At 37.0% G+C, this 12,932-nt stretch overlaps 1 protein-coding gene across 2 annotated transcripts in view; it reads right to left on the bottom strand.

Annotated features, from left to right (window-relative positions):
• Positions 1-830: 830 nt before the first annotated feature.
• Positions 831-12,932, bottom strand: part of eeig1b (estrogen-induced osteoclastogenesis regulator 1b) — a 38,299-nt gene continuing 26,197 nt past the window's right edge. The window contains exons 4-13 of one of the 2 annotated variants that reach the window (XM_065250144.2): positions 11,396-11,516; positions 10,953-10,982; positions 7,088-7,204; positions 6,033-6,079; positions 5,601-5,755; positions 5,233-5,373; positions 4,867-5,068; positions 3,900-4,021; positions 1,961-2,030; positions 831-1,809 (exon numbers count right to left, since the gene is read on the bottom strand). In XM_065250144.2, coding sequence (XP_065106216.1) covers positions 1,764-1,809; positions 1,961-2,030; positions 3,900-4,021; positions 4,867-5,068; positions 5,233-5,373; positions 5,601-5,755; positions 6,033-6,079; positions 7,088-7,204; positions 10,953-10,982; positions 11,396-11,516 — 1,051 coding nt within the window. In that variant the 3' untranslated portion in view covers positions 831-1,763. The remainder of the gene's footprint in view (positions 1,810-1,960; positions 2,031-3,899; positions 4,022-4,866; positions 5,069-5,232; positions 5,374-5,600; positions 5,756-6,032; positions 6,080-7,087; positions 7,205-10,952; positions 10,983-11,395; positions 11,517-12,932) is intronic. The other variant, XM_065250145.2, reaches the window with a different exon arrangement.

Genomic DNA, 12,932 nt, shown 5'->3' with positions numbered 1-12,932 from the left:
TTTAACCTATAGACCAATTTAGAGTAGACGTCACAGTTACGTCACTGCAAGCTGCGCGCGCAATGTGGTTGCAGAAAAACGGTGGAAATGAATTAGACACGAGTGAAAAGAGCAAGATAACTCACTGGAAAATGTCCGGTTGTGCTGTTAAGTGTCAGAATAAGAATGCCAAAAAAGATGGCTTTCATTTTTATAGAATACCATCGTCAAATACATCATTTGAAGATAAACGTAGGTGTTTATGATTACAATAAGCCCTTAAACGGACAGAATGGAGCGAGGAAATCATCTGGAAATCTTTTAATAATTAGAATAGAAAATAAGTAGAGAAGATGTCCGGTGTTCTGTCGAAGTCTGTTCCCTCCATGTGTTTCTTATAGCGTTTTTATCACGTTACAATTATAATTTGCTAAGGAAGAAATAATAAAAAACAGTAAAATTATGAAATATTTAATAAACGCTATTATATATAATACATGATAGTATTGCTTTTACATGTACTTTAGCGATTCAGACTGTAAAAATATTTGATTTAGCAAAAAAGAACAATACATATAGACATTACATACATGCATATCAGTAGCCAAGCCATTTAAACTTTTTATCTATCTAAAAAATAAACGTAATGTGATTAAAACGCTATAAGAAACATTGCACTAAAGGGAAACATAAAGGGATCAGACTTCGACAGAACACCGGATCCATAAAAATCACGGTTTAATGCTAAAACACTTCACAACCCTACTGCGGAGCAGTCACTTTCTGCAACCAGTTTGGCTCCGCCCACAAAAAACGTCATCTCTGTTTGCAAACACGAAATTGGTCTATAAAATTTAGTCTTGAACATTCATCTCTTTGTCAGCTATTAGCCTCTTTACACAGGATCACCCCGGGATAGGACTGTTTTGATGCTCGCCAGGCCCTTCCAAGAAAATAACAAATAAATTCTATCCTTGTGTGGCCGACAAGACTAAAAGAGACATCGCAGTAGCTGTCTGAGCCTTAACTCATAGTCACATGAAAATTCACAGCTGAAACCAGCAGCACAGTTAAACGATTCAAACAGTGAATGAGACAAAATACTGAGACAGACATAGAAACAAATCGTGAACTGTAGTGAGAAATTTATAGATGTTATGTTTACCAGTCCAGCTGGAACACAAGTAACCAAACCTCAGACTCACACAGTTAGGATACTGATAGAAGGTTTTGTGAAGGGAATGGCCAAAAGGTTTTTTTTTTGCCTCAGACGTACTTGTATGGCCAGCCATACTGTAAATAACTTTAGGCTTATTTGTCAATGGTTGACATGGGCTGGTATTAGCGTAATGGGCTGGTTGCTGACTTTATAAGATTTTAGTGGTTTATAACCTCCACTTAGCATATATTGGGGTATATTACAAAAAATAAAAGACAAATTATATGCAATTAAATAAAGTCTGTAAGGCTTATAAAATCTAATATAATATCCTAAATCTTTTGTACTGCCCTCATATTTTACAGTGTTAGACTGAAGATCCCATCATGCCTCACTTCTAAAGGCATTTCAAGTAGCTGATATCCTCAGAATCAGGTGTAAAATATTTATAATTATTAATTCTTAATCATAGAGCTACGGGTGTTATAAAAGTACCCACAAAGCATGATTAGACTGATACCTTTGTAATATGCGAGTACACAGATTCACACCCAAAAACGGGCAAGTTTTGAAGTCAGTCTTATTCATTAAAAAATAAAAAGGACTGCAGTTGTCCATCAGAGATCTAATGACTCTCGATTACCACTTGTTCGAAAACACCCGCAGACACCCTGGAATAAAAAAAAGAAATATTGTGTGAAATCCCAAACATGCTTAAATTAATTAAAGTATTGTATAAACGGCACAATACATAAAACTGTACTGGCTTTAATTTGACTACAAAAAATAGGATACAGAATATATACAAAAGCACCAGTTTACCTGCTGACCAACTGGATGCCACTTAAGGCTGTGGTACCATCCTTACTGATAAACAGTGTTAGATTGCTGTCTGTAAGAGAAAGAGTGACAAAATGGTCAGTTTAGGTCCTTCAAATGTGGGTAATAAATGGGTAATTCTCACATATGTATCAGTAAGAAGTAAACAATGCAATGAATGTAAATTACTATCAACACCTTCTAGGCCAAATGCACTCTTTAAAATAAAATAAAAGACAATGATGTTATATAAAAACCATATTTGGTACTCTTATAGTCCAAAGAACCTTTTTACATTACAACATACTTTTCATGAAACAAGGCAAGGCAAGTTTAAATGTATGGTAAAGTTCATGCACAGAGGTAATTAAGAAACATATAAAAACTAAGAGAAAAAACCCTGTAAAAATAAGTGATATTTACAGTCACAATAAAAACAAACAAAGAAAATAAAGGAAGAAAAAAAAAGAAAATGATAATAAACCCTTATATGTCCCTTGGGGTCAAAATGACCCCAAAGTCACTGTTCTTTAGTTAAGAAAAATGGTTCCCTTCATCCCAGTGTTACTTCCCATCTATACCCCCAAACATAGTAGTCTTTGACCCCCAAGGACCCTTAGTGTAAACAGAAAAATCAGGGCTTATGAGGGTTAAAAGGAAATAAATGTTATTTTATAAGAACGGAAAAGTTCTTTAGATGTTAAAGGAATAGTCCATTTTCTTAAAAGAAAAATCCAGATAATTTACTCACCCCCATGTCATCCAAAATGTTGATGTCTTTGTTCAGTCGAGAAGAAATTATGTTTTTTGAGGAAAACATTGCAGGATTTTTCTCATTTTAATGGACTTTAATGGACACCAACACTTAACACTTAACTCAACACGTAACAGTTTTTTTCAACGGAGTTTCAAAGGACTATAAACTATCCCAAACGAGGCATAAGGGTCTTATCTAGCGAAACAATTGTCATTTTTGACAAGAAAAATAAAAAATATGCACTTTTAAACAACAACTTCTCGTCTAGAAACGGTTGTGATGCGGCAGCGTGACCCCACGCAATACGTCATGACGTCAAGAGGTCACAGAGGACGAACGCGAAACTCCGCCCCAGTGTTTACAAGTGTGTTGAAAGAGGACCGTTCCTACGTTGTTGTATGTCAACTGATACTAATTAATGTCTTTGTCTCAGTTTATTGTTTAAAATGGTCCGCAAATGTGCGTTTATATATGTAACACGTGACCTCTTGACGTCACTACGCATTTACGTTAGGTCGCGCTGGACCGGACCTAGACGAAAAGTTGTGGTTTAAAAGTACATATTTTTTATTTTTCTTGTCAAAAATGACAATCGTTTAGCTAGATAAGACCCTTATGCCTCGTTTGGGATCATTTATAGTCCTTTGAAACTCCGTTGAAAAAAACTGTTAAGTGTTGAGTTAAGTATTAAATGTTGGGCTCTATTGAAGTCCATTAAAATGAGAAAAATCCTGCAATGTTTTCCTCAAAAAACATAATTTCTTCTAGACTGAACAAAGAAAGACATCAACATTTTGGATGACATGGTGGTGAGTAAATTATCTGGATTTTTCTTTTAAGAAAATTGAATATTCCTTTAAATGTTAAAGAGTCCTACGTGGCACCCCTCCCAGGACGTAGATGTCTTCCTATATAAAACACCTGATTTAACTCATCAGTTTGTTAGTGTTGTTAAATAGGAAGACATCTCCACCATTCTGTGAGGAAGCTGATAAGCTGATTCAGGTGTTTCATATAAAAAGAGATCTAAAACATCTTTTGAGGATTTCCAATGTGTGACTGGGTTGGGAGACACTACTTTATGGAACAAAACAGGCAAAAAATGGTTTTAAGCACCGTGTAGCACCTTCATTTTAAGAGTCAAGTGCTAAATAATAAAGTCAGTCTGACTGCTTCCTAACCCACCTTCATTGTTGCTGACATCACTGAAGTTCTGACTCTGCACGATCTTCTCTACAATATCATCAGCATCAATACGAGTGTCATCGACCCAGGTGGGGTGGCTCTCCACAGAGTCCATCTTTCTCCTGTATAAATATATACAATATGCCTTAATATCTTTCGAATAAAAACTCAATGTCAGGTCTAAAACACATACATCTAAAAAGCTTAGGTTTAAAAAGTCTTAGGCCACCACCACCAGACTTGTTATTTTAGAAGTTTTAATGTCCATCCATATTTATTATTCAATCTATTTTATTAAGATACAAACAGAAAATATAAAAAATATGTACGAAACTAAATGTCTTCTTCAGGCATCAGTCAGTATTTAGTGTTTAGTCATTCGATTAAAATTAGAAATTAGGATTTAATTTTATTTAGGTTTAAGAAATCCTGCAGCTGCCTGCTATTGCTCAAGTGGAAGGGGAGTTTACCCTAAATACTTGACACTTCAGCTTATACTTTTATACTGTTTTTAATACTATATACACATTTCCTGTATTTTCTGGTTGTATTTTAATAAAGAAACTGAGAAATAATTATATATGATCACTATAACATTGCAAAAACAACAAATCTAATTGTAGCATGGTGGCCTAAGACTTATGCACAGTAATGTATGTCTCAAAGTCTGTAAAAACCCATCTAAAGTCATTTTTTTGTGCATGACTGTTTTCTACATAAATCATCTTATATAATGTAAAGAACATTCTGTAAAAATATAACCTTGATATCTTTAATACTGACTGATATTGAAATGTGAAAGATTAAAATCAACGGGAATTCAATGACTGAAATCAATCTTTGAGTCTCATAATTACTTTGGATTTCACAGTCAGGGTCCTATATAATATAACAATCGGATAACTGTAATGTATAATAATTTGGTAACTTGGTAACAGTAAGCCCAGTATCCTAACTGCCTCCTAACCTTGAGGGTCTGTTAGGGAGAAGAGTGGGACGGGGTGGTCGCGGAGGCTTTTCTGGTTTTACGAGCTCTTTCTCCTGCTCTACAGGGCTCTCGGCAGCTGTAGCGGTCCCTCCTGATGTGTTACTGCTGCTGGTGGAGGTGTTTCGCCGGTGATGAGAGAGATCCGTCAGGCTGGAGGAGCGAGAGTACTCTGTGCTGTAGCCTGTATGGAGGGCAAACACGTCCCACAAGTCAGTACACGAGTGATTTAGCTCTCGATAATGATCAAAAAACACTGAAGCGGCCACATATTTTTGTTTGAAAAGCTGTTCTTCTCTTTAGGTTTGGCAAATCATGTTTCTTACAGTAATCAGCCCTGATCTGTACCTGGTGTTCTTTTGATCGTGCCCTGAGTCCCACCTGAGATTTTGCTCTGCTGGCTGGCAAAGCTGGAGTTGCGAGAGTGACTCCTGTGAAACACTTCATCCGGACTGGACAGGTTCTCCTCCAATCCTTCCTGAAGGCCTCCTGAAGACAAACACAAACAGTAAGGTAAACATAACGCACACATTCCTATCCAAATCTGCAGTATCTTTTATTTGTTAGTAATACTCTAAGCCTTGTTAAAATTTAGTCCTTATAAACTACCATATATATATTGTAGTATATATTCAATTTTATGGTAAGGTGCCCTAAACAGTCAGGTTCCTTATAGAGATGCCCAGGATGTGTTAAGTGATGTGTGTTGGTCATACCCGAGTTGTTCACAGAGAGTCTGTTTTTGATTGGTCGGCGAGCGGTGCTGCCAAGTGAAGGGACAGAGTGGTCTGCAGTGCCTTCTCCCTTGCGGTCCAGCTGCAGAGAGGGGTCCTGCCCAGCTATGGCAATAGTCTTAGCTGTACTCACAGGCCTAAGGACAAAGAAAAACATTTTTATATATATACACATTACTGTGCAAAAGTCTTAGGCCACCATCTACCATTAGGTTTGTTGTTTTTGCAATTGTATAGTGATATCAGATTACAACCAGAATATACCTAAAATGTGTATGTAGTATTAAACATCGTATAAAAGTATGAGCTGAATATATAAAATATAATCAGGCAGGGTGGTACAGGGCTGAGAATGGATCAAGATCTTTTAATGAAGCAAATGTTGTTTGAAAAGCCGATATAAAGCACACTTACGTTTTAAAGCAGGGATCTCCAGAAAGAAGAGTAATGTTAATAGTAACCTGGGAAAAACAAAGAGGGAAAATCATCTCATATTCCTACAGTGGCTTATGAACATTACTTTCATTGTAATAATAATTTTAAAGACTGTGTGGGAAACTACACACAAATCGGAATCAAAATGAGTCAAAATACCTCAAATATCTATGAATAATCATTATGTGTTATTCGTTTCATTTTCAATGTTTCCTCGTGACAAATATATAAGACAGTGAGTCAGTTTATCACAAAGGGATTCATGAGACAGTTTGGGCATTCACATGTCACCCACACATTGTGGTTAGATGATTATATTTGTGACAGGGATAGTATGACTATAATTCAATAAACAACCACTTCTGCTGTCTTGTCTTGTGGTTAAAATAGACTCAAAACATGCTAGTATCAGTAAAACTCAGAAACATACATTAAAAAAAGAGCCTGCTGGCCCTTTAACATAAGGAGCAGTGTTTTGTTGCGATGTTGGTTAGGTTTATTACAATGTTACTGTAATCCACATGTAGTGTTACTTTTGAAATGATACAGAATTTCATTCCATATATACTACACTCACAAAAATAAAAGGGACAAAAAGGTACGAAAAAAGCGCATATTCTCTGATCGGTTTCAGGCCTCATTCATATGTGAAAATATATATGAATATGAATCAGATACCGTACATGCATTCACGTCTGCAATGTAAGCGGACAGATCAGATATTACTATGTCAAGGCTTGTCGTGCCTCATTAAAAATGTGACGCTGGCACATGACTCTAACTCAGGTGGACACCACACACGATCACAAGACTCTTCTTAGCAGCACATCTTTGACGCGATGGCTCCACATGGTGGAGTAATGTTAATGTTTCATGTCTTGTTACAGAAATCAAGCTCTATAATGCTGTATAATCAGTTGCATTTTGCAACATTTTACTTCCTCTGTGGTGCAAGTTGTTTTGGGTCAGTATGTCTACCTTGAATTGTTTTGCCAAGTGTTAAGGGTAATATATATATATATATGTACACACACCTTGAGTATGGAGTTGTCTTGCCGAGTGTTCTTGGTGTCGTATCCCTCCAGTATACAGCAGCGAACAGTGGAGCCTGAACCAGCAAACTCCGCCAAATTGAGGTCAGCAAAGCCCAGCTGGAGATCAGAGGAAAGAACGTTTTTACCATCATTTTAGACATACAAAAACAATAAGCGAGCTATAAACTCCCACACCAGCGTTTGACTGGGCTCTTTCATTCTTCTACAGCCGTATTATAACTGTTGCTTCATCCGCATTACACCAAGAATCAACCAGGTCCAAATCTTCCTTCAATCAAATGCATTTACATCTTTCTTGTATATAATATATTGCTTTTCAGCTTCTAGTGCTAATTATGTAGTGTAAGCAGTAAGACATTTTTAGTTTTTATGTCATAACACCTTTCAATCCCTTTAATTTGGCATAATAATTTCCATTTATTTAATTGAAAGTACTTAAATTTAAAGGAAAACACCAACGTTTATCTATCTTTTCAATGGGTGCAATTCATCTTTGCATAGCACGTTGTGAATCTGTTAGCATTTAGCCTAGCCCCATTCATTCCTTAGGATCCAAACAGGGATGATGTTATTGCGCTCTGAGGTCATAGTCTTGCAAACTAAGTACTCTTCCGCCATATAATATAGTTATCATTTTTTTATCTGTTTAAAAAAATCGCCACGTTTTATTTTGTGCCACCATACTTACTCATGTAACTACTCATGTAACAGTCTTTAAATAGGGAAAACATGGAAGTGTTTGGTGGCTTCTTCATTTATCCCTGTTTGGATCCTAAAAAAATGAATGGACTAGACTAAATGCTAACATATTCACGACACGCTGTGCAAAGATAAAGTGCAAGTATTAAAAAAATAGGAATGTATTAATTTGTCTTAATTAAGGTAAGAACATAGTAAAATATTGAAAAACGGTGGTGTTTTCCTTTAAAGTTGTCAAATAAGTGCAAGATTTTGTAACTGCAGGCCATAAATTTGGCTTGACTTTGATTTAACAGGAATGGTCTGGACAAAAAGCAACACATCAAAACAGCATTTCATTTTTGACAAAGATGTGGTATTTAAAGACAGTTGTGCTGCTGTAGTGAGGATAACTGTATGGAGCTGAAGGAAAGGGTTAACCTCTAAAAGCTCTTACATAACTACAGGCATGTGAAACTGGCAAGATCATTCGAGCATAAAATCTTTCTCCTCTCTCACTCTATAGAGGACTGCCAAACATTCTTCATCTTCTCTTCACTGTAATCTTTCTCGGTCTAACCTTTTGCAACTGAATCAACTTTGCTCTAAAATGATAATGACTTAACAGTAACAGATATAATTCTTCCGCCGTTTTTAGCTCTTTATTTACATTAAGTGTGGATGCACATGACCGGCTGGCCTTTAAAATTCATTGATGTGTGATTTTATATCAGACAAAATCAAAATGATGAAACTGTGGAAGCAAGGTGTAGAGTTTTGCACTGTGCTTTTAAAGCTGCAGGCCGCACATCTGCTTTAGACAGGAGACCGGATGGTGTACGTATTGCTAAGGAGCTTTACCATAGAAAGCAGCTTTAAGACCACAGGACAAACTCAGGCATTTCAGATATTTCCCCATCTGCTCAAGGATATGTGCATGTGTGTGCTGCTGACTAACATATCTCTTCCTTATCTATATTTACTCTTCCTCTGCTGTCTTTAGCACTAACTGTTCCCTTTAGACAGATCGACTTCTTTTTTCAGAAATTACTAACTCTTTTATGGTTTATAATGTTCCTGTAGCTCAGTTGGTTAGCATTGCATTAGCAACGCAAAAGTCATGGGTTCGATCCCAAGGAATACATTCCAATAAATGTATTGAATGCATAAGTCGCTATGGATAAAAGCATCAGCCGAATGCATAAACATGGAAGATATTTAAAGACTGCAATGTTACACTGTTACATTAACAGCCAACATTGATTTTTAGTAACTTAACTATTATATACAAACTATTTGAGCAATTATGTATTGATTTAAATTAAAATTACCCCTATTTTTGACCTCCCTAGATTTGAAGTCTTCATAGGAGTTCAGAATCCAGAGGGTCTCTTGAAGTTAAATGATGTATGCAAGTGCCAATTTAATCATATTCCTATATTTTTATTTCATGAGTTCACCTGTGTTCAGATAGAGTAAATCTTGGGTTGCTGTCTAACAGTACATTCACACAGGACGAAAGCGTTACCACTTTTAATGGGTGACTTCATGCGTTGCCGAACTGAATAGTGGATCCATCAACGTCGCGTCACTGCCGTTGCTCGCGGCAGAAGTTGAACATTTCTCAACTTTTCAAGCGTCAGCCAATCAATTTGCCTTATGCAAATAACCTAGTGCGAGCCACCCAATTTTGTTTATGCAAGACCAGAGCATGTATTGCGGCCACTGTGATTGGCTGTTGGCCACGCTTCAGACAAGCCTTCCCGTTAAAGACAGAGGACTCAGTATTTAATAATGAAGACGTTTGGGGCAGTCATGGCCTAATGTTTATACAGTCGAGCTTGTAACATGAATGTCGATAGTTCAATTCTTACAGATGGCAGGAAGCAACCGAGGTGCCCTTGAGCACCTTATTCGAGTTGCTTCCTGGGCACTGCCGCCCACTGCTCCAGGTATGTGTGTATTTCAGACTTATGTTCAATACTCACTAGGGCTGGGTATCGATTCAGATATTCTGGATCGATTCGATTTCGATTCATAAGCTGCCGACTCTAATCGATTTCGATTCTCGGACCGATTTTTATACTCGATTCTCGATTCAACTTAATGAATATAGATTTAATACAAATACTTTATTTATATAAAAAAGTGACCATAAGTTAACAAGTGGGTAATTAATAAAAAGAAATTAAAAGCCACCAACCTGTATATTACGCTTTTTTATTTTAGGTACACTTGGGTACATTACAGAACCCATCTCTAATTTCCAAATGCATTCAGTTATGTTAAATATAATACAATTTTGATGCAAAATGAAAAATGTATGCTGAAAAAGTCAAAACAGTTGCATTACTTAAACAAACAGGATCAGGTTATTTCATAAAAAAAATTTGTGGCCTTTGAGAATCGATTTTTAATCGACCATGTTTTAAAAAAAACAATTAATCGAAAAGGTGGTGGGATGCCAAGAAAACTGTCACAGTAAGGTGATAAAGACACATTTCAATTATATGTGTAGTACCATACTTAAAAGGCAACAATTAAATTGCTGCCACCGTGGCAAAGGTTCCTTTAACTCCCACATAAGGTCACATCCACCCTCTCCTTCCTGTGTTTCTCCCTCATTCCTTGTTACAGATCATATATTTGACCTCCCTTAGTCTCTGCGTCAGCAGAATGTGTTGACACACTGCTCCTGTTCAGGTCATACGGGATCGGTAAATAAAGAGAAAATGACACGGGTGCAGCCTCCCAAAGAAAATAAAGTCCTGCAACTCATTCCACATACAAACGTGCAAATGAGCCCTTTCTCGGCAGTACCTGACCATAATGATAGCATGTACTGCTGCTATATGTCTATAAAGAAGTGATCTCAGTACTACAGTGCTATTCCTGCAGGGTGGTAAATGAAACGTTGGCTTCTAAATTTGTGATTAAGAGATTGTATAGCATTAGTCATTCACTGCATGGGTCCTTTTGAACTGGCTGGAGCAGTATTTCCTGTATATGTATATGTATTTCCTTATGAGTATGGATACTTGTGGCTCATATGACTTTGCACATATAATGACTAAACAAACCTTTCACGAGACTGACTACTCCCTGACAGAATAAACAGTGATCTCTTAGTAATTAATAGATGAAAAATTATTATTTGAAATCCTACCTTTGAAAAAGCTTTTCCACCTTTAAGCTCCTGAGAGAGAGAGAGAGAGAGAGAGAGAGAGAGAGAGAGAGAGAGAGAGAGAGAGAGAGAGAGAGAGAGAGAGAGAGAGAGAGAGAGAGAGAGGGAGAGAGAGAGATTGTTACACAACATGTTTGCTATCGCTATGGTGACACTAAGGCAAAGGGTAATGGGATCAAAGCAACCCATGAGACAGCAAATATCTTGTACAGAATAAACTTAGTAAATAAATGCCTCCTCATTCTGTTTCATAATCAATGTACAAACCCAAAAGACTTTAAATAATCACGTTGGATTAAACATCCCAATGGCTAGTTTCTGTTTCAGTAGCTTTTTAACAACAGGTTAATCTTTGACCCTATATAAAGATAGTAATGCTGAGTGTGTGTGATTCAGTACAGGGTGTACGGTTTGATCTGACCGACCTTACGCACAGAAACGCGGCAAATACAGGGGTCCAGGACTCCCGTGGTTGAACTGGCACTCATCTTGCACACAAACGAGAACTTCTTTCGCCAGCGAACGCAGTTCTCCTGTACCTCTTGCCTGTGAAGACAGAAGGAAGAACAGAGATGAGTTGGAGGGTTTATCAAAAGCACCGCTATTTTCTTAGTTATTACATACATTTGTTAGAATATATTCACAACATGTAAAAATAACCTAAACCTCAAACAAAGTTCAGGTTGAGTGATTTTGCAGGACAAAACAAAATTAACCTATGTACTGTATGGTACAGGACAATTACAGTGCAGAGAGTGCCTGGTTAAACAGGACTGGTTAGTGAATAAGACCCAGGTGTTTGCTTAAAAACACAATGTCACAGCAACAGTGACTTTCAGTGAATAAGCCAGTTTCCACTTGTGAGTACACTCAGTGTAGCGCAATGCCAGCGTTATGGATGTGACATTTTCGAATCCATAATGAATCCATAATGCATACTCATAACACCCAATATGGGAAACTGACAGGCAAAATATATTTTCCTAAAAAAAAATCTCAGACACTTAAAAAGTGTAGACCAAAGTGAACATTTTAAGAAAAAGTCTGTGTGTGTGTGTGCTCAACTTTTTCATGGTAAAAATGACTTTTGCACAGAATTGCCTTAAAGGGGACATATCATGAAAATCTGACTTTTCCAAGTTTAAGTGCTATAATTGGGTCCCAAATGCTTCTATCAACCTAGAAAATGTGAAAAAGATCAATCCAGTAAATTAGTTTGGTAAACCATTCTCTGCAAATCTGGGTCCCTTTGTGATGTCAGAAGGGGATAATACCGCCCCTTAATCTGCTCCATCCAACTACAGCACTGCCATTTAGTGCAGAGATCAGCTCATTTGCATTTTAAAGGACACACCCATAATGGCACCAACAAAGTGGCAATTTTAACATGCTATAATGAATTATCTATACGGTATTTTGAGCTAAAACTTCACACAAGTACTCTGGGGACACCAAAGATTTTTTGACATTTACAAAAGTGAAATTTCCCCTTTAAATATTACTAATGAGACAAGACATAAAAACAAATAATACAATGAACAAGACAAATGCGCGATTTGGCAATTTTACTGCTCAGAAAGATCCCTGTGTCAAAGATTATTGTGCAAGTCTGTCCAGAACAGTTTTGTGCAATCTACTAATCACTTAGACTAATTACTCTTTAAAACAAGCCAGTGCTGCAAAGCAATGGGACATTGAGCAGGAAACTAGAACATTTACTGTAAGTCTACAGATCAGAATACAGACGTTGGTAACTTCAGCAGACTGCTGTCAGTCTTTTCCTTTCTGTTTTACTTTCATTTTATTTACCATCTGCTTCTACAGACCCCATTTCATTCAGTCACTTTCACTTTTTTTTTTTACATGTTCTAAAGCAGGGGTTTTCAAAGTAGGGGCAGGGGACCCCCAGGGGGCCTGCAGGAATTTCTAAGTGGTCCCCAGAAAATTTCATATAATTTTTTT

The sequence above is a fragment of the Paramisgurnus dabryanus genome, chromosome 5, assembly GCF_030506205.2.
Source record: "Paramisgurnus dabryanus chromosome 5, PD_genome_1.1, whole genome shotgun sequence".
In the NCBI taxonomy this organism is placed as follows: domain Eukaryota; kingdom Metazoa; phylum Chordata; class Actinopteri; order Cypriniformes; family Cobitidae; genus Paramisgurnus; species Paramisgurnus dabryanus.
This window is presented reverse-complemented; position numbering and strand designations above follow the sequence as displayed.